Source organism: Podarcis tiliguerta (assembly GCF_965153285.1).
Source record: "Podarcis tiliguerta genome assembly, chromosome: 3".
Lineage (NCBI taxonomy): Eukaryota > Metazoa > Chordata > Lepidosauria > Squamata > Lacertidae > Podarcis > Podarcis tiliguerta.
This window is the reverse complement of record NC_139536.1, coordinates 86,957,873-86,985,164: the sequence shown is the minus strand read 5'-3', so window position 1 is coordinate 86,985,164 and position 27,292 is coordinate 86,957,873. Positions and strand designations below refer to the sequence as shown.

At 41.6% G+C, this 27,292-nt stretch overlaps 1 protein-coding gene across 2 annotated transcripts in view; it reads right to left on the bottom strand.

The window, feature by feature from the left end:
• Nucleotides 1–6,370, bottom strand: part of BMP5 (bone morphogenetic protein 5) — a 51,948-nt gene extending 45,578 nt beyond the window's left edge. The window contains exons 1-2 of one of the 2 annotated variants that reach the window (XM_083432308.1): nucleotides 5,727–6,370; nucleotides 5,093–5,460 (exon numbers count right to left, since the gene is read on the bottom strand). In XM_083432308.1, coding sequence (XP_083288434.1) covers nucleotides 5,093–5,460; nucleotides 5,727–5,737 — 379 coding nt within the window. In that variant the 5' untranslated portion in view covers nucleotides 5,738–6,370. Of the gene's footprint in view, nucleotides 1–5,092 lie in introns of both variants that reach the window. The other variant, XM_083432307.1, reaches the window with a different exon arrangement.
• Between the last annotated feature and the right edge of the window lie 20,922 nt (nucleotides 6,371–27,292).

Here is a 27,292-nt window from a genome sequence, read left to right as displayed (position 1 = left end):
CTTTGTGTAGGAACCGGCATGCTGGTTAGGAATATTACGCACCACATGGTTTTCCAGGAAACAAAAGGTTGCATCAACAACCAAGAGGTGTTATTATGGATGACTTTAATTGCTATTCACGGTTGCTATGAGGTTTTCTATGTGCATGAGTGTGTTTTTCCCTAGTAAGACATGTATTGTACCTAACCCACAGCTTCCCGCCCAAAGTCTGTGTTTAGTCTGAAAAAGCAACTGATACTGAAAAAACAAGCGGAACTGTATCAGTCTCCTTCCTAATGGCAAAACTATTAATAACAGTACATATTTTTACACATATGTATGTCCCTTCACCATACACTCCCAGCCATCTGCTACATCAGTTTCTCTTGGGTTATTGGTGATTTCTTTCATATTTTTCTGGCAAACCAAGATGCTGAGTCTCTTTCAAATCCACGAGGAAAAACAAAATAAAATATATGTTTTCAAAACACTGCTGGATCAATTACTTCAGAACAGTTAGAGTAAATGTCCTAACTGTACACATAACACACACACATATATATCTATTTCAGAACTCATTCATTAATGTGAATTGCCTGTTTTCTGTACCACATTTTCAAAATCATTCATGACCTTTCTGACTGACCTCTTTATGTGAATATAATACTTAACCAGCAAATGGGGGTGAGGGGCAAAATTGGAAATGTGGGAGAGCGCTGCCAGGTAAGTGAAACACGCTATTTAACTTGGTTTCATTTCAAATAAAGAAAATACAATTTTTACAGGTTTTCCAAGGTTACTATGACAATACTTCCCACCCTCATAACCTGAGTTGGCCAAGTTTGTGGCAAACATGTTTTTGTGAAAAACTGAGAGGCAACAGGTGTTATGCTACCATGAGCATAAATCAGAATGTTATGAGTACTGGAGAAAACAGAGGTTTGTTTGCTTGCTTGTGGAAATGCTTGCTTCTTTCAAAAAGGAAAAAAAAAATCCCACACCTAGCAGTAGCTGTCAATTTTACTGGCAGTTACAGTGGTATATAAAACTAGCTGTTTCCATGCATAGCCCAAAAGTCAGTTTTTTCCTCATTAAGATAAGAGAGCCTTGCTAATCTGAAGTGGGGCACCACAACCTCAAAACCCTGTGAACTGGCCCTCAGTTTGTACAAGATGTGTAAATCCTAGTGTTTGTGCAATGCTTTTCAGGATCCTGGTTTTTCCTTACTGATATATACATGTGTGTAAATCTTTCAGAAATTTCTTTGAACTATGGAGAGGTATATAAATAATAGTAGTTGATAAGATGAATTAAAAATTCCCATTATTCAGCTTATTCCTGCTGCTTGTAATGGGGTGGGGGTGGGAATCCTTCAAGAATTTGAAACAGAAAATCTACAGTGGAATCTAACTAAGGGTGGTATTCAACAAATTTCTAATCAGAGTAGATCCATTAAAATTAATGGATATTAATTTCAGTAGGTGTACTCTGAATAAAACTTAGTGGAATATTACCCTAATAAATTACTTCCTTGCTTTTCACCCTCAAACCTACACTTTGACAGTATTGGTAAATAAAAAGAAAATTGAGGATAAGTACAATCATAGTGTCTACTGAATTTGGAATTATCCGTGGGAACAATATGCCAAGCATCAATCATCCACTGCCTGTATTTATTTCACTCTCATGGGAGTCTCATTGAAAGTAATATACAGAATGTAAAGAGCCTTCCACTATTCAACAACTCATTTGTAAAATAAAAAGGTAACTTAGTTCCCCAACCCCAGTGATTCTTTGATAGTTTTTGAATAAATGTAAGCTAAAAATGGAAATAAATCTCCGTTGGCAAGTTTTTATTTCAATCTATAGGAGATCCTTTTAGAGGAGAAGCTGGGCACTATGAGTTAAAACTATTCTTAGCTTTTGTCTACCATAATCAGATAACGGCAATAGTAACAAAGGCATGGATTTACCTATCTTTGTTAAGTAAGGTGTCCTGGTTGTCTCTGAGTACTAGAATACTGAAGTTAATTATTTCTCAATAAATTTAAAGGGTTTTTGGTGACAATTTCAGTGTTACAAACGTCAGCTGAAAGGGAAGAGCAGAATGAGAGGTTACATTATTATAAACATAAATGAGAATACTACTAGCAGAAAAGAAAAGAAAAATTTAAAAAAGTATACATTTGCTCTTCTTAAGAAGAAGAAATCAGGATTCAGAGATGATGAAAAGGCAGACATCATCTTAATTGCAGATTACTTCGTTTTCCCCTCTAGCTTGTTTTCAAAATTAGCATTTCAATAACCCCTCAGGCACTTCTAAATTTCATTAGCAAAGCATGCAAACATTATCAAAAATTATTCTGTCAGAATAATTATTATGACCACCTTTTGTTCCTCAAGGGGGGGGCAGGAATGCCTCATAGTACAAGTGTCCCTCAAGACTAATTTTATTACCTCAAGCTCACAGAAAACAGCATTTCTAAGACTTAGCACTTCACGTTTGTTATTTTTAGCATATGGGTTTTTTAACAGTTACAGTTGGCAATGCAATGATTTATGCAAATTCTTTTATCACCTCATGGGGGATTAATGTACTGTAATTTGATAATAGCCCTCCACTTAAACACGGTCAGCTCCTTCCAAAACAGAGCAATTTGATTGCAACTGACTGATAGCTCGAATCACAAAGAACTCCAGTGATACTTCCAGTCACAAAGAGCTTCAATTATTTTGTAAAACAAATCTTGCGGAGTTAAAATAAGGACTGCCCATTTGTCGCTCCCATCTTTTCCCTTTTACACCTTAACCCAGATTGCCTGATGGTTTTCAAATAAATAATAGAAGATAGTTGCCTACATGAAGGATTAACCCTGCAATTCTATACATGTCTTCTTAGAAGAAAAGTCCCACGGCATTTCATGCTGCTTACTCCCAGGTAGGTGGGTATAGGGTTGCAGCATAATTTAATTGTATGGCAATGACATTAGGCTATTTAAAATTAAAATGTTTAGTTAGCTCACTTTATGCACTGATATTTTGAAATAGATGTCGCAAAGTGGGAAATGCTTTAGAAGCTACATAACGCACAACTACAGAGGGGTGAAAAACTGTAGCATACTTTGGGCCAGCTCATAGAAACCTAATAAAGCTTGAAATTCAATAATGACTGCACAGAGTAACCACAAGAAGAAAAAAAGCCTTCCATTCCAGATTCCATAAAAAGACTCTGATATGCAGCTGCTTCTTAAAGTGCTTCCAAAGTAGTAGGATATAAGCAATAACGATCTAGAAAGGGGGTCGGTGGGAATCTAACTCATAAGAAAAACAATAGTCTATAAAGCAAATCTTGTAACAGTTTTGTCTGTGTTCTGCATAATCGCTAACCCCTGAAGATCTATGAAGGATTCGGGCGTGGGGGGTGTAGGTACTGTATTTCCTTAATAGCACATTCATTTACTGAATGATCCTGTTTGAACCAGCGGAGCTCAGTCCTGACACAAGTCAGAGCAAACGAATACGAAGTGATACGTCAATCTGCCTCCATCAAGGATCTCTGTTAAAATGCATAAATTTAAACACTTGCTTGGTACTTTTTGGAATCCTTGGCTTCCCTTAGCAAATATGCGTGGGTCTATATAGCCATTTCAACTTTACTTTGGGCACAGGAGTTAAATCAAGCTACAGATAAGGGCAAAGCAAAGGTAACAGTAGGACAACATTTGAAAGGAATGCGAGAAATGAAACTCCTGAGGAATAGTTACACTTACAAAAACAAACAAAAATCCGGACTGCAATTGCCTTAAAAAGCACACAATAGTACATTTTCAAAGAGATTTGAAATCAGCTTTCTGCTACCAAAGAACTGGCAAAATATTGTTATTCTTATAGCAGCTGAACTTTGTCATTTGGTGCTTTCTAGGACATAAGGTATTAGCAACTGACTGGAGTAACTTCACTATAGCGAATAAAAATTCAGAAGATGCTATTTACAAGACACAGCCATTGCAAGATATTTCAGGTCATATGCTGGAAAGAATAGCTGTATACTAGGAGAAATAATGTTGTTGTGGTTATTTTGAAGAGCTGAACACACACTCCTTACTAGAGAACAGCATATGCAAGATATTTTCCCCCTTGAACTGAAAACTGGCAAACTGGTAAACAATTGCTTAGTAACAACATTCTTAAACTGACCTTTTCTATTACAAGGTGGGCATGTGGATCATTATTTCATTATGCAGTGTATTGTAGTTATATTCCTTCCTGAATCATATACTCAAAAACTGGAGACTCTAAAACATGCTCCATTCATTATGTTTCTGATTCTAAATATTATAGAATTAATATTTTTCAAATATGCATGGGAGGGAGAGAGGGCTCCCAGACTTAGACAAATATGAGAACTGTGGCTATAAAATAACAACAAAGGAAAGGCAGTGAATCCCACAATACAAGAATATTCACCACAGATCTTCCTCTTAGATAGGAAAAGCAACAAAAATCTCAAGAGATGTGAAATCTTTTTAAGGCTGCAATCTTATGCACAATTACTAGAGAATAATAACAACCCACACTAGTTGTGTCCACAGTAGTTATGTCCAAGTAAAACTGCACAAGGTAAGGCTGAATCACTATCTATAATCTCTGAAACAACTAAAACTTATCTTCCAAACTGTCTGTCCTTTTGCTTCTTCTCCCACACAATTCTGTAACTTTCAAATAAGACCCTTCAACTTCCTATTCCTTTAAGGTTTTTTTTGTAGTGCATAATCCACCAACTCACATGCTTATTTTTAAAAAGATTTTACCAAAAAAACACCAAATAAAAACCCTTGCTACTAGCCTAAGGCTACACAACTTCATTACATCAAGGAAAGAAGTCGAGAGAGGAGAATTATAAAAACTGACTTTAACATAAACAGTGAGAGAAACCTACACACCCCATGACCACCTACAATGTAGCCTGTTTTAGCATTAGCTCAACATCAGCTTGTATTATTAATACACCTTCCAGGGACCAATTTGGCCATGACAGAAGCCAGCTTCTAGGTCCTGGCTCCTAGCTTGTCAAACACAGAGGAACATATCAGAAAGAAAGAAAGCAACATACCTAAATTGACAAAGCTCATGACCATATCTGCATCATTCAGAAAGTTGGTATCATGCAGGCTAGCTAAGGGAGGGCTCCGTGTAGTCAGCGGAGTTGTGCGAGATATGTGTATCCTCCGAGAGTATCCATTTGGAGATGCTGGGTACCCCTTCCTCAGCCCTTTGCTCTCTCCGCCAAGTGATCCCCTGAGCGAATACTCCAGTTCTTCAGTATCTTCTTCATTCGTCATGGCATTGTAGAGGTCGAGCATGAAGAGGGGTGCTGAGGAAGCTTGCTTTCCAGGTGAAAATGGCCTGGGTCTGTGAGGCAAACCCAGGATGGAGAGAATCTCTCTCTGGATCTCTCTTCTTTCATGGTTCCGCAATCTCCTGTAAATGAAACTGGAGTGGACGTGATTGTCTCCTATGCCTGCCTTCACAGAACCCATTAGAATCCAACAATTCCAAAGTAAGCTCACCAGAGCTTTGAGCACAGTTTTGTCCATATTTATATATCTATAAATCTCAATATGCAAAATAAATAAAAACAACAAAAAAGTAATCCCTTTCTTCCACCTTCTACTTTTCCTTATGAGGTCTGCTTTCCTGGTGGCTGGGGGGTAAGGGGCAAAAAAAAGAGGTGAACTGTAAATTACCTATTCTTCATGTCAACGTTGTCATTTCTGAGCACAACATCTTGCTGGTTTTATTTCTCCGCTTATTTAAATATTACAGGATGTGTCGGGGCGCAGTTCTTTCTAAGAAAGCTGAAATTCGGACTTCCAATTTTCCACTGTTGTTACTGTTTTTTCTGCATTGATGGAGCAGAGGACCAGAACTTGGTTAGTTGATGCAGGCATTCCTGTAAAGAACCGTAAAGAACCAGTTTTGGGGGATGTGGTTCTATTAAGCGACAGACCATCTTCAGTCACACAGGAGGCATTCTCAGAGCAGTCTTCTCCTGCAATGTTTTCAACTCAATTAACTGCTTAAGACTCTTCTCCCACCTTTCATTCTTTCCTGGTCTGGGCTGCAGCTTCGTGGTGTAACATCTAATTTCCCCCCTAATAATCAGCTGAGAGCATTAACATCCTAAGTTCTCTCCTTAATGTCCAGCAAATCTGAAACATGTACCAAACATTTAAAAGGCCTTTCCCTGAATTCATTCAGGGAAGGGGGGAAGAGAGAGAGAGACCCTGCTGAAAATCCACCCTTTGAGTTCCTTAACTGTTATTTCCACCTCTAGCAGGCAAAAACATAGCAGCTCCCTTCAAGAGAGATCTAAAAGCTAATGTAAGCACAACCCTGCTGGGAGAGAAGAGGCTTCTCATTGTAATTTGAAACGGGCAAAGTGAGGGGGGAAATGGCTTAACCCTTCTGTTACCAGACAAAGCTATTTCCCCCCCTTCAGATTACAGTCCTGCCTCTAAGAGGGCGAGATAATGACCTCTTCAAAAGGAGTGTGGCACCAAATATCAATGAATATAATTATGTGTGTGGCACATGTAAAATGTTTTCAAAATCCTTGGTCCACAGGATTATATTTTTTATCATATTGATTAGCATAATATATGAAAAAACTTTTTTAAAAACCCCGCAACCCACCTCTCTCCTTGTAATAATTATGGCACAATGCACCAAAAGTTAAGTACTTTAAAATTCCGTCGATATTGTTGGGCAAGGACTTTGAGTGCTGGATGTGGGTTTGTTAATTTGGAAGAGCACGATTCAACAAAGTCAAGCACTCTAAAAACAACCTGAGATTGTGGGGACTGAAAAACATGTTGAAGCCATACAGAAAGTAGCTGGAATTAATATGCTTAATATGCTTAAACGTGCTTAACTTTGGTCAGGTTGTACCCCTTTCAAATAAAGAAAGTTGCATTCTTTTCTACTTAGCTGAAACTCATTTTAAAATGATAAATTAGAAATTATTTACCAGGTGTTGGAAGCAATGTGTTGGACATTTAACAAATAATTAGTTTCTTTGTCATTATGTATTAATAGCATCTTGAATTTCTAAAGATTTTCCCATGGCTGGATCTTGTCAAGTCAAATAAATGCAAACGTATAAATACATAAGTTTGCTAAATTATTTGTTTCATTTTTCTGCTTCACAAATTTCAAAAGAAAGGAAGGTATCTCATCAATACAATGAACTTCCCTCTGGAGACATATGCAGACCTCCGGGTTATACAAAATACTGCATTTGGCAGAATGGAAAGGTTTAGGGCTAAGTCACACCCACAGTGTTTCTCCAGTCAGTTGCTCAACCACTGCTAAGTCACAGCTGACTGTGTGAGCTTCTTCTATTGAAGTTAATGATTTTCTGTTTGTAGTGTTTGATCTGTCATTACTATAGCATGTGTGGAAGCCATCAGAAAGTGTTGCAGTCCTCAGATGAGGAGCCTGCTTGTGTCAATTCAGCCTTTGCTCCTGCCTGAATAGATCTGCCCTTCCACTTCAGCGGAAGGAGATATTGAAAGTATGCATCTGTTTCCATCCACCGAATTACACACTTCATTTAACCGAATGGAAAAACACATGGGCGCTTCAGTTATCAGCTGATAAAAGGAAGAAATCTCTGGATTTGGGCAATATAGTATAAAGTATCCAAAATAAAAAAAAGAGGTTGGAGTCATAAGAGGCTGCAGACACTTCTAAAGAACCAAAAATGTACTATCTCTGTATTAATAATAATCGACCCAATAAATAACAACATCACCTCATCCCTACAAAACCCTTGAAGACCAAGGTCCCCCAAGGAAGAGATCTACAGAGCAATTTTTCCCAACTGGATCTCCTCCAGATATGGCTGGACTCCAAGTCTCATCAGCCACAGCCAGCATGGTCAGGGATGATGGGAGTTGGGAACATCTGGTGATCACCAGCCCAGAGAATGTTCCTACAAAGGAATGGAAAGCGGCAAGGCTGTTCAAATGGGGGCAGACATTTGTAGAGGAGCATGAGTGTTTAGCAAACTGCTTAGGATCCCTGGGAGCATTGCTGCAGCTTGTGATGTGGCATGGGGTCTTCTGCTCAAAGACAGGCGGGGGGCTGGGGGTGGGGCAGAGGTCCCATGGAGTACATGCAAGCCCTAGGATCATTTAAAAGGAACTACTGGCCTCAGTTTACAGTATAAACATAAGTTTGACCTGACCTCCTAGCAGCTGCTGATCAGCTTGGCTGGTCTAACTAACAAGAGTAACTTGTTTCAAAACATCTGAGTTAACATATGATTATGCCGCGTATCTTCTTAGAAGTCAGAAGCTGAGATTTCAATCTTATAAATAAAAACACTAAGCTTAAAAAAACAAAAACGAGGCAAAATTGAGGTGCTTTCCTTGAAAGGAGAGTTACATTCTGGCTTCAATGGGCACATGAAAGACCTGTGATGTAAACCAAACTCCTTTTGAATTTATGGCTGTGTTCTATATTCAGTTTCTTTGGGGGACGGGGTTTGGCTTCTTGTATTTTATTATGCTTATTTGTTGCTTTTAAGTGTCTGTATAGGTTTTGTGTATTCATTTTATTCACGCTTCTGCACACCGCCCGGTAATCTTTGGATGAAAAGCATCCAAGAAATATTATCAATAGGTAAGAATGGGATCTTTCCCAGCCCAGCAGAACTTTATGGAGCAGCCAAGTCAGCTGGGACAGATAGCTGGGACAGGAGGTCGAGGCAGGCAGCAAACAGGCCTGGACTGGGCACAATGCCATCTCATGTGAAGGGTTGGTTCAAGGGCCAGCCGATCCTTACTAGATCAGCCCTGCCCTACCTCTGGCAAGTGCCATTCCATGGGATTTCTCTAGCTGCCACCACTAGCACCAGCAACCTCCGCCCTGCCCCCCACAAACACACATTTGGTGGGAGGAAGGGAAAGCTTTGCACCAATGAAGTACCACTGGCACCTGTCTGCAGGTGGTGGCTTGTGAAAGGCAGGCAGAGCTGGCCAGGCTGAGCACAGGAACACCTTTGCCCTATCCACCCCTGCTCACAAGGGGCTTGGATCGCCCTGTTCGTATTTATTGCTGTCTGTTTTGGATTTGTTCACATCATGGATTGTATTATGGTTTGTAGTTTAAATATGTTGTTCACAGGCCGGCACTGGTGTTTATAAGCTAACGTGCAATGAAAGTTTCCCCAAATGGTGGAATATAAAAGCATAAGAATAAAACTAAAAGTGTTTCCCCCCTTTTTTCAGCTTCTTCAAAGAACATGATCTGCTGCCTTAAATTTCAATTTAATGAAAAATTGGGGTGGGGGAGAGGTTTCCTTGGGCACATGGTGTTGCATTAGACTTCCTTCAAGTAGACCTATTAAAATCAGTGGTCTTAAAGTTGTTCCCGCCTGCTGATTTCAATGGGTGTCCCACAAGCACAATTCCAAACATGTCTACTGAGCGAGGGGAGGAAGACCTATGGAATTCACTGGGGATTACTCCCAGCTAAGTGAGGTTAAGAATGCAGCCTAGGTCTAATGTTGTTGTTGCTTAGTCGTTTAGTCATGTCCGACTCTTCATGACCCCATGGACCAGAGCATACCAGGCACTCCTGTCTTCCACTGCCTCCCGCAGTTTGGTCAAACTCATGCTTCGAGAACACTGTCCAACCATCTTGTCCTCTGTTGTCCCCTTCTCCTTGTGCCCTCCATCTTTCCCAACATCAGGGTCTTTTCCAGAGAGTCTTCTCTTCTCATGTGGTGGCCAAAGTATTGGAGTCTCAGTTTCACGATCTGTCCTTCCAGTGAGAACTCAGGGCTGATTTCCTCAAGAATGGATAGATTTGATCTTCTTGCAGTCCATAGGACTCTCAAGAGTCTCCTCCAGCACCATAATTCAAAAGCATCAATTCTTCGGCGATCAGCCTTCTTTATGGTCCAGCTTACAACCCACTAATAACCACGTAAGCAAAATCTTGCTGCTTCTCAGCAGCAGCCTATTACCCACAGTAGTCTAGTGGGAAGTCCACATGCAGGGCATGTATGTGGTAGCCCTCTTTTTGGCCCATCAAAATTGATATTCAGAGTTGTGCTGCCTCTGAACATGAAAGCTCCATTTGGTTATTGTGGAGAAGAAAGAAAAGGGAAGGAAAAGGAAAAAATATTGTAAGAATATTTCCTTTCCAGAAAGATACTGAACTATCTGATGTCTAGCAAAAAAAGAAGGAAAATTCTTATTTAATCTAATTAGCTGCTTCGATTTCATTTCACAGAGACACAGATGCAACACACACATACAAACTCTGTTTCGAACACCACCCACTTCGCTGCTAAGCATCTCGCAGCATCTGGATTTCATTCGTACCAACCCGATCAGCTCCTTAATGGGGAAAGAACAATACTGGAAGCTGCTCTTGCTTGTCCAAGAAAAAGCAAGTGAAAATGATACAACAAATCTACACAGCAAGTAAAGACCAAAGATTCATGAACATGCATGGAAAGCCTGACCAGTTCATGGGCATCGCCAGCAGAAATTGTCGCAGTGAAAAAATTAAATATGAAAGAAAATTGGGCTACCTATAAAACTGTATTAAAGGAAGAAAACGGAGAATTGGAATTAAAGAATTACACATAAATTAAAGCTCATATTAGTGATTGGTTCCAATATATTCAAATTAAGTATAGATTAGCAAAAGACCAAAAGTTAGGATTTGAAAAAGAAATATCAAAATTCGATAGATACTTAATACAAGAAAAATAAACAAATATATCTAAATTGTATAATCTGATTTTAGAGTGGGAAACAAAGGATGAATTGGTTAAAGCATCAATGATTAAATGGGCGCAATATATTGGGAAAAATATTATGTTTGAACAATGGGAAAAATTGTGGAAGGAAGATATGAAATTCACTATGTGTTATATACTGAAAGAAAATTACCTTAAAATGCAACATAGATGGTATTTAACACCTGAAAGAATAGCAAAAATGAATAAAAATTGTAGCGATGTCTGTTGGCGATGCAACACGGGAAAAGGTACTACGATACATATATGGTGGAATTGTTTAAACACCAAACAATTTTGGGAAATAATATATAATGAAATGAAAAAAATGTTTAGATACTCATTTAGGAAAACACCAGAAGATTTTCTATTGGGAATAGTACCAGGAAGCCTAAAGGAAGAAGATAAGACTTTATATTTATACGCAACAGTAGCAGCAAGGCTATTGATTGCGAAAAACTGGAAAAGTGGTATAATAGCGACAAAAACAGAGTGGCTTGCCAAATTATTGGAGTATTACAATATATTCAAAACAATGGAAAAATTGGAAGGATTTCAAAAGAAAAGATAGATAGGGACTGGAAGGTGTTTAAAAGTTACTTGCAAAATCCTATCGAAAAATCAGAACTCCTATTAGAATAAACAAGTTCCGTTTCAAATACTGAAATTTCAAATAAGATGGATAACAATGTGTAATAGAAAAAGAAGTATGAAATTAGGCTAAAGGTGTGTGAAATAAAGTAATAGAAGTGGAAAGAAATTGTAATTGAGTAGATTGGAAGTCAAACACAGAGGTGGGGTGTGGGGTGGTGGATGGTGATGGGGAAAGGAATTATTTGTGGGATTGAGTGTAAGTATGTTTGAACACTTTTAAGGATTGTATGAAATGTATGTTTGTATGCTTGTATATGTGTATTGATGATGAACTATTTTAACAATAAAAACTTATTAAAAAAAAAAGGAAAGCCTGACCAGTTCAGATCTAACCATGTTTACTTGAAGGTCCATCACTTCTTTTTCAATACCTAGTTATTAATACAACTTTCATGACAGATGTTTATCAAATCTATTTCCACAGGGTAAGGCAGAGGAATAAGAGAGATGATGGTGGTGGTGGTGATATTTATAACCCACCCATGTGGCTGGGTTGCCCCAGCCACTCTGGGCAGCTTCCAACACATACAGTGGTACCTTGGGTTACATATGCTTCAGGTTACAGAGGCTTCAGGTTACAGACTCCGCTAACCCAGAAATAGGACCTCAGGCTAAGAACTTTGCTTCAGGATCAGAACAGAAATTGTGCTCCGGCGGTGCGGTGGCAGCGGAAGGCCCCATTAGCTAAAGTGGTGCTTCAGGTTAAGAACAGTTTCAGGTTAAGAACGGACCTCCGGAACGAATTAAGTACTTAACCCGAGGTATCACTGTATAACATGGCAAAACATCAAACATTAAAAACCTCCCAATACAGTACTGCCTTCAAAGGTCTTCTAAAAGCTGTATAATTATTTATCTCCTTGACATCTGATGGGAATGTGTTCCACAGGGAGGGCGCCACTACCGAGAAGGCCCTCTTCCTGACTCCCTGTAATTTCACTTCTCGCAGTGAGGGAACCACCAGAAGTCCCTTGGAGCTGGACCTCAGTGTCTGGACTGAACAATGGGGATGGAGACGCTCCTTTAGGTATACTGGGCCAGGGCCATTTAGGGCTTTAAAGGTTAGCACCAACGCTTTCAGTTGGGCTTGGAAATGTACTGGGAGTCAATGTAGATTCTTTAGTGTAGATTCATACAGGCATGTATCCTACCAAGCTTCTATCATGTCCAAAGTTGCAACACAGAAGCAATCAAGTGTCAGATAAGGACTGCCGGAATCTTTATGCCACATATGAGCAACTGTGTCCTCCTGAGAAGATTGAAAAAAGTTCTGTTAATGAACTCATCTCTTGGTTTTAGTAAAGGCTCATAAAGTGGAAGTACTTTTTGCAGAGAAATGACAATGAAGGCACCAAAACAAGAGCACGGGGAGAGAGTAAACATTCCTAGAGACTGAGACATAAAATCCAGAGGTGTTTTGTTGAGGTAGGGATCAACATTGCTCTGCCGAGGAACCATTTCTAAAGCTATTCACTGGGACAACTGATCTACTAATAAGGAAGAATGCCTCAGAGAACATGCAACAAATACATAGCACTTTAAGATTAACAGATTTACAGCAGAATATATTTTGTGTGTTACACAGCCCACTTTGCCATATGCACCTGACAAAGTAGGCTAGAGGCTGGATCTAGACACATTTTTAAAAAAAAAAAAGTTTCAGGGAAACGTAATGTAAAGCTCATAATGGGAAAAAGATGTTGCTGGAGGATTGAACTCTACAGCCCATATGGTGTCACAGTGTTATGACACATTAAAAACTTTTTTTTTTGAACTAATGTAGCCGAGTCCACAGTCTAAAAACGTTTTATTGTAATAAACGTGTTAGCTTTTAAAGGGTACTACAAAACCCATTTTTCTCTGCAACAGACTGACATAGCTACCCTTCTGGAACATGAGAATGTGCAGATTATCTTTCCCTCACCAGTGAATCTGTAAATTCCCCTGTCTTCTAGGACAGGAAAGCGGAGTTTGTAGGTCCGTAAATGAGGCATGCAGGTCTGCAATCCTAGACATCTTTATCTTTTAGAAAGTGATCACTGACTGCATGAAATTGGTGACTTACAATGAGACAAGAATTGGTCAGATGCAATATTCCATGATTTGATAAGGAGTAGTAAGCGTGGATTATAATATATTCTTATCCATGGGTTTAACTTGCTTTGTTGAAGACACACATTGATTTAGGGAACATATTTTTAATTTGCATGTGTTACATTCAAAACTTACTTTCGCAGAACATTTTCAAAGGTACTGAAAGAGTAGGTTCAGGTCAGAAGCACTTATGTTGCATTTACACAGAGGTTTATTCCATTTTCCTGATGTTTCCCTAACCATTAATTTCCACATTATATTTGAGCTTTCACATGATGCAAAGGCCACCTCTGGAAATATAGTGGAGCTTAGTGTAAGTTTAGCACTCATTTCTTTATGATTTGCAAACAATCCCCCCCCCCCCCGAAAGCAAGTAACAGAGAAATGAGTACTAAACTTGTGGTAAAGGTAAAGGTAAAGGGACCCCTGAATATTAGGTCCAGTCGTGGCCGACTCTGGGGTTGCGGCACTCCTCTCGCTATATTAGCCGAGGGAGCTGGTGTACAGCTTCCAGGTCATGTGGCCAGCATGACTAAGCCGCTTCTGGCGAACCAGAGCAGCGCACAGAAATGCCATTTACCTTCCCGACGGAGCGGTACCTATTTATCTACTTGCACTTTGATTTGCTTTCAAACTGCTAGGTTGGCAGGAGCAGGGACCGAGCAACAGGCACTCACCCCATCACGGGGATTCAAACCGCTGACCTTCTGAACAGCAAGTCCTGGGCTCTGTGGTTTAACCCACAGTGCCACCCGCGTCCCTAAAAAACTTGTAGTGCATTCTGCTATATTTCTGGAAGTGGCTTTTGTATCATTTGAAAGTTCAAATATAATGTGGAAGTTAACATGTCATTCAAGCTAAAAGATTCCTAACCAGAGACAAGTGTGAATTTAATATATAAATATGATGCCTCTATAAAATCAAGCTGGAGCTGAAGTGCTCAGGTGTGCGTTTTGCTATGCTAGGAGAAAGAAGCAAAATCAACTTGCCTCCTTCTACCTGGAGTGACATAAACCCCCCTTTCTGCCAATTCAGACACAAAAGATCATTCTTCCAGCTAAACTGCCCAGTCATTTGTGACTGTCTTCTCCTTCACTTGTGAAGCTGTATAAATATCACTAGAACACATGCTTACTCTCTCCCCTGATAAAGCAGAATATTTTTAAATGCTGGGAAACCAAATGCAGGGAGGAGGAACACCCGCATTTGTTTACAGTGGACATGGTTTTCTGAAATTTGATGATTCATAGGAAAAATCATTACGCTCTGTCTTTAGTGTTCATTACTACCATTTGACCCTCCATCTCACACAATTAATGACACAATCCATCACCACACCACTGTGGTTTGTAAGTTTGGATACCAAAAGAGACTCCAGAAATCCTCTTTGGTTTATATTAAGGCTATGATTAGTGCAAGAATTGCACAGTGGCAAATGTAAAACATTTGGCTGCAGAAAGCATTTGCAAGTAGCAGCGAAGAGCACTCCTTTAAATTTTGATATTTGGCTTACCTACTAAAGTGTTTTATTGAGCTCCAGCTGCAGAGTTGTACCTGTTAAACTCATTGTTCCTTGGCTATACAATTTCCTCAAGCACATCTGTTTTGCTCCACTGCTGTCCTTATTTCTCATTCAAGGAGTCACTCCCTAGTTTTTCAGATCTGCTTGAGGTTCCGTCATGATTTACAGGAGAAGGAAAAGGAGACATGGGGCAAATGCCCTGATCATATTATTGACTTTCCCCTTAAATAAACTTGATTCTCTTACAAATTGAAAATGCTAGTATTCATAGGGACACCGGAATCTGCCTTGTACGGAATCAGACCACTGATCTATCTAGCTCAGTATTGTCTACATTGATTTCCAGGGTATCAAACAGGAATCTCTCCCAAACCTGTTTGCAGATGCTGGGGAAAGAACCTAGGACCTTCTGCATACGAAGGAGACACTCTGTTGCCAAAAGCCTTTCCCCTCTGCACACATGCACACAGCCTACCGGTTTCCTTTACTGAGAACTGCATGCCTTGTTGTAGCATCTGTGCTGTTGTGTTTTAAAGAAATGATTCCCTTCCATGTTCGGTAGACTAATATACACACATTTCAGGTGCAATGGTTGAGAGATCAGAAGCATGCCTCATGCTCCTGCAGTCCTCTTCCCTTCTGACATGGCAAGATCGGATTGCTAACTCTTAAACAGCAAACAAGTTCCATGTTGCATGGGCTTTACCCTTTGCCAATCTTATATTCAAAGCTGAAGATAATATCTCTGCCATGGCTCTATGCCAGGGGTCAGCAAACTTTTTCAGCAGGGGGCCTGTCCACTGTCCCTCAGACCTTGTGGGGCGCCGGACTATATTTTGGGGGGAAATATATGAATGAATTCCTATGCTCCACAAATAACCCAGAGATGCATTTTAAATAAAAGAACACATTCTATTCCTGTAAAAGCACGCTGATTCCCCGACTGTCTGCAGGCCTGATTTAGAAGGCAATTGGACCGGATCCGGCCCCCGGGCCTTAGTTTGCCTACCCATGCTCTATGCCATACCCTTTGAAACCAGCTCTCTAATCTCAGGAAAATCTCAGACATTCTCCAGGTTGCTGGTGTGTGTGTGTGTGTGTGTGTGTGTGTGTGTGTGTGTTGTCACTGCCATCCAGGATGCAATTAACATAAATGCTATCAAAGGCTTAAGCAGCTCCTTTTCAATCTTCCTGTAACAAATATTTAAGAAGGAAACAAATACAAGTGGGAACCCCTATGCAAATTCAAACACTAGCAGGTGTAGAATATTCTGATCTAATGTGAACAGAGGGAAAGTGATTTGAAAGCAAAACAACAGTCAGATGTGAACAAGTCAACTGAATGCTTGTTGTTGACATTTGTAAGCTGCCCTATGACAAAAAAAAAGTTCATAGGCTGGCTTAGCAAAAAGAAAAAAGATCATACTATATAACTAATCTTACAAGCCAATGCAGTAACAAATAAAACTCAAGAGCAGAGGGTTGGGTTTTGGTTTTGGTTTTGGTTTTTTAGTGTGCTAAAAGGCCTGGGGAAATAAGGCCTATGTTGTCCCCTCAGCACCAGGCGAGTCTGCCTGGGGATGGCATCTCGCAGAGGTGCCACCACTGAGAATCTGTGGCCACCTGTCTCACCTCACCTGGCAGTGGCACTCAGAGAAGGCCCTCTGGAGAGCAGTCTGGACAGGTACGTGAGAGAAAAGGCAACCCTTCAACATGAAGCTAAGTCTGAGATACACATGCAATGGAGCCACATCAAAGGAACCACACAGAGAATGGCTACCATGTGTGGGTAGCTAATTTGGGAGACACACCCCAGACTGGCAGCGAAGCTAATCCAGGCCTCACTGGACTGTTTGCCTGTTCCTCTCAATGGGCATCCCCTGCCCTAAAGCTATTCGTTATTACATGCAATTAGTTGCTCACAGAAAGAGAGGGATCTCGGGGCCACTATTTACTTATTTTCATACCCCAGGATGGTCTTGAAATTTGCTACATGCCACAGGGCCTTGGAACTAGCCAGGCTAGAAATGTAAACAAACAAACAACCTTTTCTGGGTCTCAGACTTCCCACCGCCAAGCTTCAGCCCATTATGATTTTTAAAAAATATATATATAAAAAGAACGGTTACATTATAAATTGCTTAAAAATGGGCTTTACGGTGAAAATGGTGACAGACTTTACTATGGCAGCAGCAGCAGGCGCCAGTCTAATTACAGTCTTCTCAAGACATAACTTATTACAGGCTCCGCAGCAGAGCCCGCGACTTTGTGTTTTAATTCAGAAACCTGGATTTTGTTTGTCATAATTGACTATTATGCTGCCCCCTTTTGCCAGGACGCTCTTGTAAAAAAGAAAAAAAGAAACTCTTGCCTTAAGTGGTCATTCCTGCTTAGACATTTTGAGCAAACCGAGCCTTTGGAGAGCCTCTCACAGCTAATTATCAGCTGTCCTTTTCAGATATGTCATTTGCCCAACATTTCCCTCAGCTGAGGTTCATATTACTCTGCTAATATATGTAGCCAATAGATAATTTGATCTATTCCTTTTTCAGGGCATTGCGTGCTTTCGGAGGATATACGACAGAGGCAAATGCATCACTGAGAAAGAGGAAGCCGCTTTGTGGCAAATTTGCATTTGTTCATTTGTATGTGTAGATGCAGATCAAGAAATAATAATTTAAATAGAAATACAATATAGCTCACCATTGGGTGGGTGATGGTGACCAAGAAACCTGTGGAGAAGACTAACCAGATTATATCTCACGTCTGCTGTCCAGCTGCTAACTGTTGGTGGGCAAAGTGGTCACAGTCCCTGCTTTCCCTCATTTTGGCACTTTGTTTTTGAACTGGACTTGGGCCAGTTCTAATATAGGGCATCTTACAATGTAAAGGACTGTTCTCAGACAACCCTCCTCTAGAGGACAATGCTCCATATTTTAAAAATGACACATGGCTACCCGATTGCATTCAATTTGAAGGAAAATCACCGAATGCTTTTGGAGTCATATATAACAGGAATCATTGAGAATATTGCATGGAATGCTGCCACCTTTTGGTTTTACAAATTATTTGCATGGGGCATAACTGCTGTATTTTGCGACTTCTGCAATGACTAATTTCAAGAGCACACACGTACCCATATCATTGATCCATTTCCATTGGACTTATGTTCACATAACTCCTATGTTCACATATAGAATACAGAGTTTGTTAAAATAGTATGTTCTCATTTCTACTTGGACAGGGTATATAGTTGATGTTTATCTACATCCTTCTCTTCTGTTGCACTAATATGTCTATTCTCTCAGGACAAGGATTTCTGCTTGCCAGATAGCACAATCTCCCTTCTCCTCCCCCTGCATGCTGTTCTGGGGGAGAGCAGCTCTCCAAACCTCTCAGAGACCATTTAGTGGTGCAGGGGCACACAGCGGAGGAAAGGGGGAGTTGTTGTGCTGGTTCCTGCACAACTCAAGCTTACTGACACCCTGCCCCATGCCCAACCAGGTAAGCAGTGGCAGATACAATTACTTAAAGAAACATTTGATATGCATAGGGGTCTTGAATAAGCTGGTGATATTGCATAATAGCCAATAAGTTTAACACTGCAATCATTTTTTTCAAGCCTCAACCGGCAAAATAAGCCCACCGGTAAACTTACCGTTAAAGGTACCAACTGATAGTACCCCAGTCAAATAGTGCTTCTAATACCCCCTGGTATAGTTTAACTAGAGTCACGTACCACTGAAGCATCATTTTAAACAGAGCCCTTTTAAAGTTGAAGCTACAGGCAACTCCCTGCTTGCACAAGGGTTGCGCTCTGTGTCTTCATGAGCATTGGTAAAGTGTGCATAAGCCCATCCCGTTCTACCCCATTCTGCCCACTTCTGGAACAAAAAAATGGCATGCACATCAGTGGTCACATGCCAATCGAATGCATGAAAAACGGTTGGTACCTGCATTGTGCATCAGTTTGGCTCCTTGCGGCAGATGTGGATATGTGGCCAGATACTATGGAAAGAAAAGTCCCACAGAAGGCGATAGTAACAAATTACAACCATAACCATAAGGGCATTCTCTGCGGCAGCCCCTAAGCTGTGGAATTCCCTCCCCACAGAAGTGGGTCTGGCACCTTCACAATATAGCTTTTGGTGAATGCTGAAGATGCTTCTCTTCACCCTGATCTTTGACTTTTGAGGCATGTGCTTTTCAGGACCCACCCTATTCCTATACCTGTAATTTATTTTAATTGTTTCTAATTTATGGATTTTAAATTGTTATAACCCGTCTTAGGACCTCCCGGTGAAGGGCAGGAAGCAACAACGACAAATGCAGGTTTGCCACAAAAATGTCCAGTACACTCAGTGGGGAGCTTCAGATCTACTTAGCAGCATGTGAGCTATCAGAAACTAAAGTACTTTAATTCAGAACAGAAAATAAGAGTGTAGATGAACAGTTAATACTACTAGCAATTCAACAGGCTAATTACAGGGTTTTTTCAGGCTTCTCCTAAGCTTGGACTCAGCAGTGATTCCTTCTCAAGTCAGATGCTTAGAACAGGCCTACAAAATATATGTATATAAGCTGAAACCCCTCCTTTTGGATGCTGTACCCAAGAGAAAAGACATGTTTAGGTGAGATTTGAAATGTGGAAGTGACTCACTCATTCAGACAGTTCCTGACAGATGATGCAATGTAAGTGAAAGACCACAACCAACCAAGGGGGAGATCTCCAGGAAGAGAAGAGAAGATTGGAAGAACAGAGAAAGCAAGCTGACGGAGGAAGTAAATATAAGGTCAAAAAGAGAGGGCGGAGTAAAACCCATGGAGATTTTTGCAAGCCAGGACTGCAGTGAGGCAGCTGTTTGGGAGACTGGCAGTGCAGATCTATAATGACACAAGGACTGTAGGTCTCGGCTTAATAAAGACTTATTGTAGGCTACCCACAAAAAAAACTGTTCCTCAAAGAATGCAGCGTCACTAAGCTAGTACCAGACTGCTTGCCTTAGAAACCCACACCCAGACCTTTAAAACTGGCCTATAATTCACCAAGTCACCTGTGTTTTTAGCATAGGGGAAATGCAGAATTGAAGGAAGCTACTATTTAGTGCTGCTGGCATTTTTCCCTGTTCCACTGTATTATGGGTTTTAGTGTGAGATCCAATGAAGTATAAGCCAAAGTCCATTCATGCTTCCTTTTCCTCCACCCTGCAGCTCCCTCTGCACCCCCAGAAGTTGGGGACCCCTCTGGAGTAGATCTGGGGGGAGAACAGGAGGCTGGAGAGGAGAGGAACCAGCAGTCCAAAGGGCAAGTGAGAGAAGCGACACTCATACCTCCCACAATCTTAGCTGTGTTTTTGAAAACCAGAAACTAAAACAGAACCCTAAGGCCTGACATGCAAATGCAACAGGCATTTCTACTGGTTCTGCACAAGCAGTGGTTGCAATGTTAGACTGAACCCCTTGTAATTTTAGGGAGAAATGTTTAGCAAATTGATCACAGCCGTCCAAGAAGGAATGTAATAATTCCTGTAACCATATGAAAGAGCTAATGCTAAGCCGCTAGACAACACTTTGCTGACGCAATGCAAAAGGCAAATGTCCACCACTTTAAGCTGTGTTTAGTTGGACTCTGCTTAAGTCTTCTGCCAGTTGTGCTTATATTCCTTTGTAGCATTGTTGCCCTTGATAAACAATGAAGAAACCAGGGAGAGAACGTTGGAAGAGTAATTATATCAAGAGGCTGCAACAGTCAGTTCCAGTAACCAACCCGACTACAGATAGGAAGTCCACTGAAAATGGCTGATATGTCCTCCATGACATTTTGGGAAATCAACTAGATACATTAGGTTCCAGGGATGTGTTGTTTAACCTGCTCCCATGACCTCTAAAGCTCTCATGACCTTTGCCTTGACCAAGTAATCATCTTCCCACAGCAATAGCAAAAAACCCCACACACCCCAAATTAAGATTGCAAACATGCAAAACTTCAGGTTGAACCCATCAGCACATGTGGGATCATGGACCAAGGGGGAAAACTTCAGACTTGTCATGGAAGCTATGCAGCCTTGAGCTGTATCTGACAAGGCAAATTCATGGATGGGTGGAAACAGCCAAATATAGCACACAAAACAATGTTATTTAGTCCCCAAATATATACGCAGTAAATTTGCATTACCATTGTTTTTAGAAGCTGCTCCCATGACAGCTTGACTATTTGGATAGAATGGCTTTAAAACACAACAGATGGCTACAATTACATGCTGGGAATTACACTTCTGGGTCTAGAATAACTGAACAGAGCACAATAAAATAAACACACTAATTCCAACTGGATTGGCCACAGTTTTTGAAAACGTATACACTGACATATACAATAAATCTTGTCACCAGGAGAGGCACGCTTCAAAAAATCTTGAGAGCCTGGAGTCAAGGCATGGAAGGTCCCGTTTTGCATAGGACAATCTTCTGTTTGCAGCAGCCTTCAATTTGAAGGGCTGACTAATCCAAGTCTGCTTTCAAAATAAAGAACAGTAAGGAGGCAGAATGGTGGGGGCAGGGCTTGAAGTTGCCCATCAACAGTTAGCACCTGGAAAAGGAGACTGAGCAGGCACACAGTGCTGGAATGCTTACTTGAAATCTGATAATGCCACTCAATTGCCTAAACAAAGGATAGAAAAGTGTATGTGAGTGCATATCAAAAATAGGCTACGTTCTATATGTAGAATGTGCATGTGTTGCTCCACCCAGCTGCCAATGGCATGTGGCCCCTGTTAGGCTGGCCAGAAGGCAACGTGGCCCTTGGGATGAAAAAGATCCTGCACCCCGCACTACGACAAGAGTTGAGCTTAGGTGGGAGCCAGCCGCTTCCTCCTACTGAGTCATAATGGCTTTTCCTCCACTTGCTCAAGCGTGCTTTGGGGAAAGGAGATTAAGTTTAGCTTTAATTTAGCCAGCTAAATTGAGCTTTATTACTGGAAACAACTCTGAGCTTTTCAGTTCCCCCTAATAAAGTCAAAAGGCCGGCGGATGCTCTCACCTGAGACCACTGTAATGTTTTATTTGGATTAAATCTTCCGACTTGGCAGCTCTGTGCTGCCTCCATAGACACGATTCATTTTAGCTTTATATCCTCCCAGGTGGTTGATTACTTATTAGCAAGAGGACTCTCTCTCTCTCATAGTTGTGAACTTGTTCCCAGCATTGTCATGAAATGCTAAGCAGGCAGGCAAGCAAGTCTTTCCAACTCCGCTTGTTTTGCTATGCAGTCCAGTCTGGTAAATACACTTGAATCATTAGATCCGATTTGATCAAGATGCCTTAATTTGTTGAGCGTCTTTAGTTCCTGGCTTCACTAAAGCAGAGAATAAAAGTGCAACTCTAACCATATCACTTCAGAAGTCCCAGTGAGTTAAACTGAACAGTCATGGCTTCCCACAAATAACCCTGGGAAGTGTAGTCTGTTAAGGGGGCTGAGAGTTGTCTGGAGACTCCCTATTTCTCAGAGAGCTACAATTCCCAGAGTTCCCTGGGAAGAGGGGTTCATAGGATCAGAGAGTTGGAAGGGACTCTAAGCGTCATTGAGTCCAAGCCCCTGCAAATCAGGAATCTCAGCTAAAGCATCCATGACAAATGGCCATGCAACCTCTGCTTAGAAACCTCAAAGTAAAGAGAGTCCACACCTCCAGAGGGAGTCCATTCCTCTGTCAAACAGCTCTTACTGTCAGAAAGTTCTTCGTGTCAGAAAGGGTTCATTGTTAAATGAAAGGCTTCACTTAGTTAAATGAACCCTTTCATTTAACAATGAAAGTGGGTAACAGAAACCTATACTGCAGGGATGGGAAGCTTCGGCCCCTGGGGCCAATGCAGCCCCCGAGGAGGGCTTCGTATCTGGCCCTCAGCAGCTTCCAGAGGCCACACCCCTCTCTGCCTCTGCATTGCACCCCCCTCAGTGTTTTTGCCTGGCTGGCAGGTGTCCTTGAACCCTGCCTTTTTGCTGGATGGACAACTGAGTGTGTGTGTGTGTGTGTGTGTGTGTGTGTGTGTGTGTGTGTAGAAACTAGCCTACTGTGGAAGGCTAACATTTACATTCCTTTTGCCTCCATTTACTTTTGCCTCTGGCTCCAACCACAGCTGTCAACTTTTCCCTTTTCTTGCGAGGAATCTTATTCGGAATAAGGGAATTTCCCTTTTAAAAAGGGGAAAAGTTGACAGCTATGGCCCCAGCCTCCACAGAAGGTGGCCCAGAGGCAAATGCAGGTTTTCGCTGAAAGAGGTCCCCTGCCCCCCACCCCCGCCGCCATGCAGTATAAACCTGGATGAATTGGTGCACCATCAGTTGACGCTGAAAGCTTCAGGAAGTCTGTGCCAGCTTTACTTTGGAGGTGAGGACATTCGAAAGAGTGGAAATTAGGAAATTCCTTTCTCCCCCACCTCTCTCTCTTCTGCCCTGGTTCACACGCTGGTGAATTCCTCTCCCCCCCCCCCCCCCCCATTTCCAGTTCCCTCTTTGGTATTGCAATGAGCAAGAATAGCCACATCGCCCCGAGTCTGTTAGCATCATTGCCACAAGGAAGGGAAATAGCACCTCCATGTCTGTGACATGATGTCTGAAGTCCACACTGGCAATTTGCCTCTTGGTTACATGGTAGAAAAATAACTTGCTGGGTTTTAATTTCCCCATCAGCCTCCAATAAGGCAATAGTACTTCGGAGGTTTTAAACTCTTGCTTCTATGTTTCTAATGATTTGCTTTTAAACATACTTGCTTCGCTATCACACACAAATGCAGGGCAGCTTAATTTATCGCTTGCAACTCTCACATTTTATGCTGTATTCTGCAAGAGGCATTTAAGTAATGCCAGCATAGCAAGGTGTCCCAATAACTAGTTGAGCTAAACAGGGGGGGGGGGATGTTGAAGGGCTGATTTGTTTTCCTGTTTCTGTTTTGCTCTTATGAGTGTAAAATGTATGTAAAATTCAACGTATGTAAGTCAACGATTCAAGCACACACACACACGAACTGAGCACAAATGGCCTCATGAACTTGTCTGCAGTATTTGTGAGCAGAGTAATTGTGTGAACCATGCCAATGAATTTGTTGAGCAGGAGGAGAAATTATTTCAACGGGTTATCAGGACTGAAGCAGTGGCAGGAGGAAGAAGAAGAGTTTGGATTTGATATCCTGCTTTATCACTACCCGAAGGAGTCTCAAAGCGGCTAACATTCTCCTTTCCCTTCCTTCCCCACAACAAACACTCTGTGAGGTGAGTGGGGCTGAGAGACTTCAGAGAAGTGTGACTGGCCCAAGGTCTCCCAGCAGCTGCATGTGGAGGAGCGGGGAAGCGAACCCGGTTCACCAGGTTACGAGTCTACCGCTCTTAACCACTACACCACACTGGCTCATTTCCCCTTTGCCTAAGATTCTATGCCCACGACAAGTGACACGCAGTGATGCAATCCAGTCACCATTTGGCATCCTTCACAGCATCCTAGACCAGGGATGGGGAGTCACGTTTCCACATAACCTTCCAAGAGCTACAAGCATAGGTGGGGTTAGGGCAGTGCAACTGATTCTGCCGCACTGGGCACTGAGCCTAGGCATCACAACAATGACATTGTGAATTCAGCAGAATGGAGGGCGAGACATGGCGGGGGAGCGAGCACCAAAGTTTGGCCTCACAGAGGGCACCGCTGAAACTCGGAAGACCAAAGTCCACCCCTGACACAAGCCAGCGACGGTCAGAATAAAAAGTGGCTGGAGGAACCATTGTGACTTTTACTTTTGCACAGCAGCGGGCTCCATTTCTGCCATGCAAACGTCAGAAAACCTCTTCTAGGCCAGCGGGAGGGATGGCGGCTATTCCATGACACCTTCCTGTCAGGCAAATGTGCTCAGGAAGAGCACCAAGCAGGATGTTGTGGGTCTTGTGGAGGGTTTGCCTCGGGCTGCATTTTGACCTGAATTTTGGACATACTGGCATTAGGCGGCAAAGGTATATTGATCCGAATTATTTATTTTTAGCTGTTTTTATTGTCATGATTTTGCTGTTTATCTTGTACATAATTTTAAATCAGGAGAGGGTGTCCTGCTGGCTGAATACGGTGCCAGTATTATTTATGTGGCATTTCCTGCCCTCACTCTTAGTCCTGCTATTTTGCACTTTTGCTTCTGGCTACTAAACAAGATGTCCTCTAAGCTAAGGGACTGAGGAACTGAAGCTTTCTCTCCCTATGATGGAGGCGGTCTTCCTTTGCGGGCTGTTGCCAGTCAACAGCTCCTCCTGCTGGTCCCATGAAGCAAAGGAGTTGAGCTGAGTGCCCAGACCTCATTTATATAGGATGGATTGGGGTGGAGTGAGGAGTTAGCTTTTTTCTCTCTTTGATGGCCAGTGTAACTGATAAAGATATGTTACCATTTATGATGGGGGCAGCTAGGCAAATCACAGCTAAAAACTGGGGAAAGAAATCTAGATTTGGATCACAAAACGATAACATGTAGAATGGTGCTCTAGCAGAAAAGCTGTGAAAAAGCCTTTAAGAGCTACAGAGTGATGAGCAAATACTGATGATTTGAGTGCTTTATAGCATATGGATTTTATATATATATAAAAAGAAACCTGGGCAAATCAAACCTCCAGTCACACATGGCAAGCTATGAAGAGACATCTTGGCATAATGCGACTGGAAGATAATGTATAATAACATGTTTTCTATTACTGAGGCGTGACGAGATATATGTGACATGACTCCCTAGCCAGATTGTTATATGTATTTTATCTGTTTCTGTTATGAAAACAATACAGGTATTTTGGTTGTTTTTTAAAAAACAACCCACTGCTGATGGTCTGACATGCTTTTCAAATACACAGTTGGATCTGCAGCAGTAGAAGAGCAGAAAAATATTTTTTTAGTGTCCTTGCCTTAAGCATTTTCTGCCATCTAGTGATCACTGATTTGTAGTACTTGATTCTTGAGAATCTTGTGTGTGTTTGCATGCTAAGTGCAACATTTTTTCTTAGTTGTTGTGGATAACCCCCCCCCCATATATATATATATATATATGGCGAAGCTCCTAGGAGACATTTCCCCCTCCCCCCACCCTTTTCTTTTTTAAGAAAACTAATGAGAGTGATTGACAAGCAACCTCCACATTTGCAATTTAAGGCCGATGGGAGTGAGGAAAATGGAAAAGTAGGTTTCAGATACAGGAGCAGAGGAAGAAGAGAAGACTTAATGCATTAAAAGGGATGTGGATAAAAACAAACAAAATGGAAGTAAGGTATCCAAAGATATGACTGCCAAAGTTTGAGGACTGGATTCAGCTAAACAGTTGCACTAGCTTGGGGCCAGCACATCGAGTCACACTGCTGCAATGGGTCTTTCCACACGCCCATGCCCACCAATTGGCTCTGGGGGAAGATTGTTCTGTCCGGCCAACAGAAACATTCTGCTGACAGAACTACCACAATAGTACAACACCGAGTTCCTCCTGATATTGCAACATATGATACAGACTCTCCATATTCTAGATAAAGTTAGTCATGACTCAAGCCCCATCCATTCAGAATTATCTTCACTGGGCAACTGGTATGGGAAGTGGGATGAGGCTTGTTGGCATCACTGCTAACGATTCAGGATTCCCAACCACATCAAAGTCTCTATGTATGTACAAGGGAACTGTACAGGGGTTGTTTATGCATGGAGTTTGGGGTGGGAGAAAGAGGCTCATGGGTGCCGTGTGGGGGGCAATGGGTGCCACCTTGTACATACCCCATGCATTCAAGGAACAGGCGGACAGAAGGGGGCTGTGCTCATACTGAAATCAGTGGAGCAAGTTAGCCACTGCTGCTTTCATTCCCATCGTTTTGAATGGGACATTAACCCCCTTCTTTTGTGTTGATGCAATCCATTCGCTCTCCAAATATTACTGGACACAATAATTGTTGGACTGCAATTCCCTATTAGCCTCAGCCAGCATGACTAACAGTCAGGGATTATGGGAGTTGTAGTGCAGCATCATTTGGAGAACCACAAACTCACCCCTGCCCTGCTGTAATGTCTTCCAAACCCTACCTTAAGGTCTGAAATTGCCATGCATGCATATTCTCAGCACCCGAATAAGACAGGATCATAAGGATAAACAGCTCACATAACGCTTGTTTAAGGGATTGAGATGGGAGTTAAGGCAGCCAGTTACACTACTCTGTATTATTTATCATTCGTTTA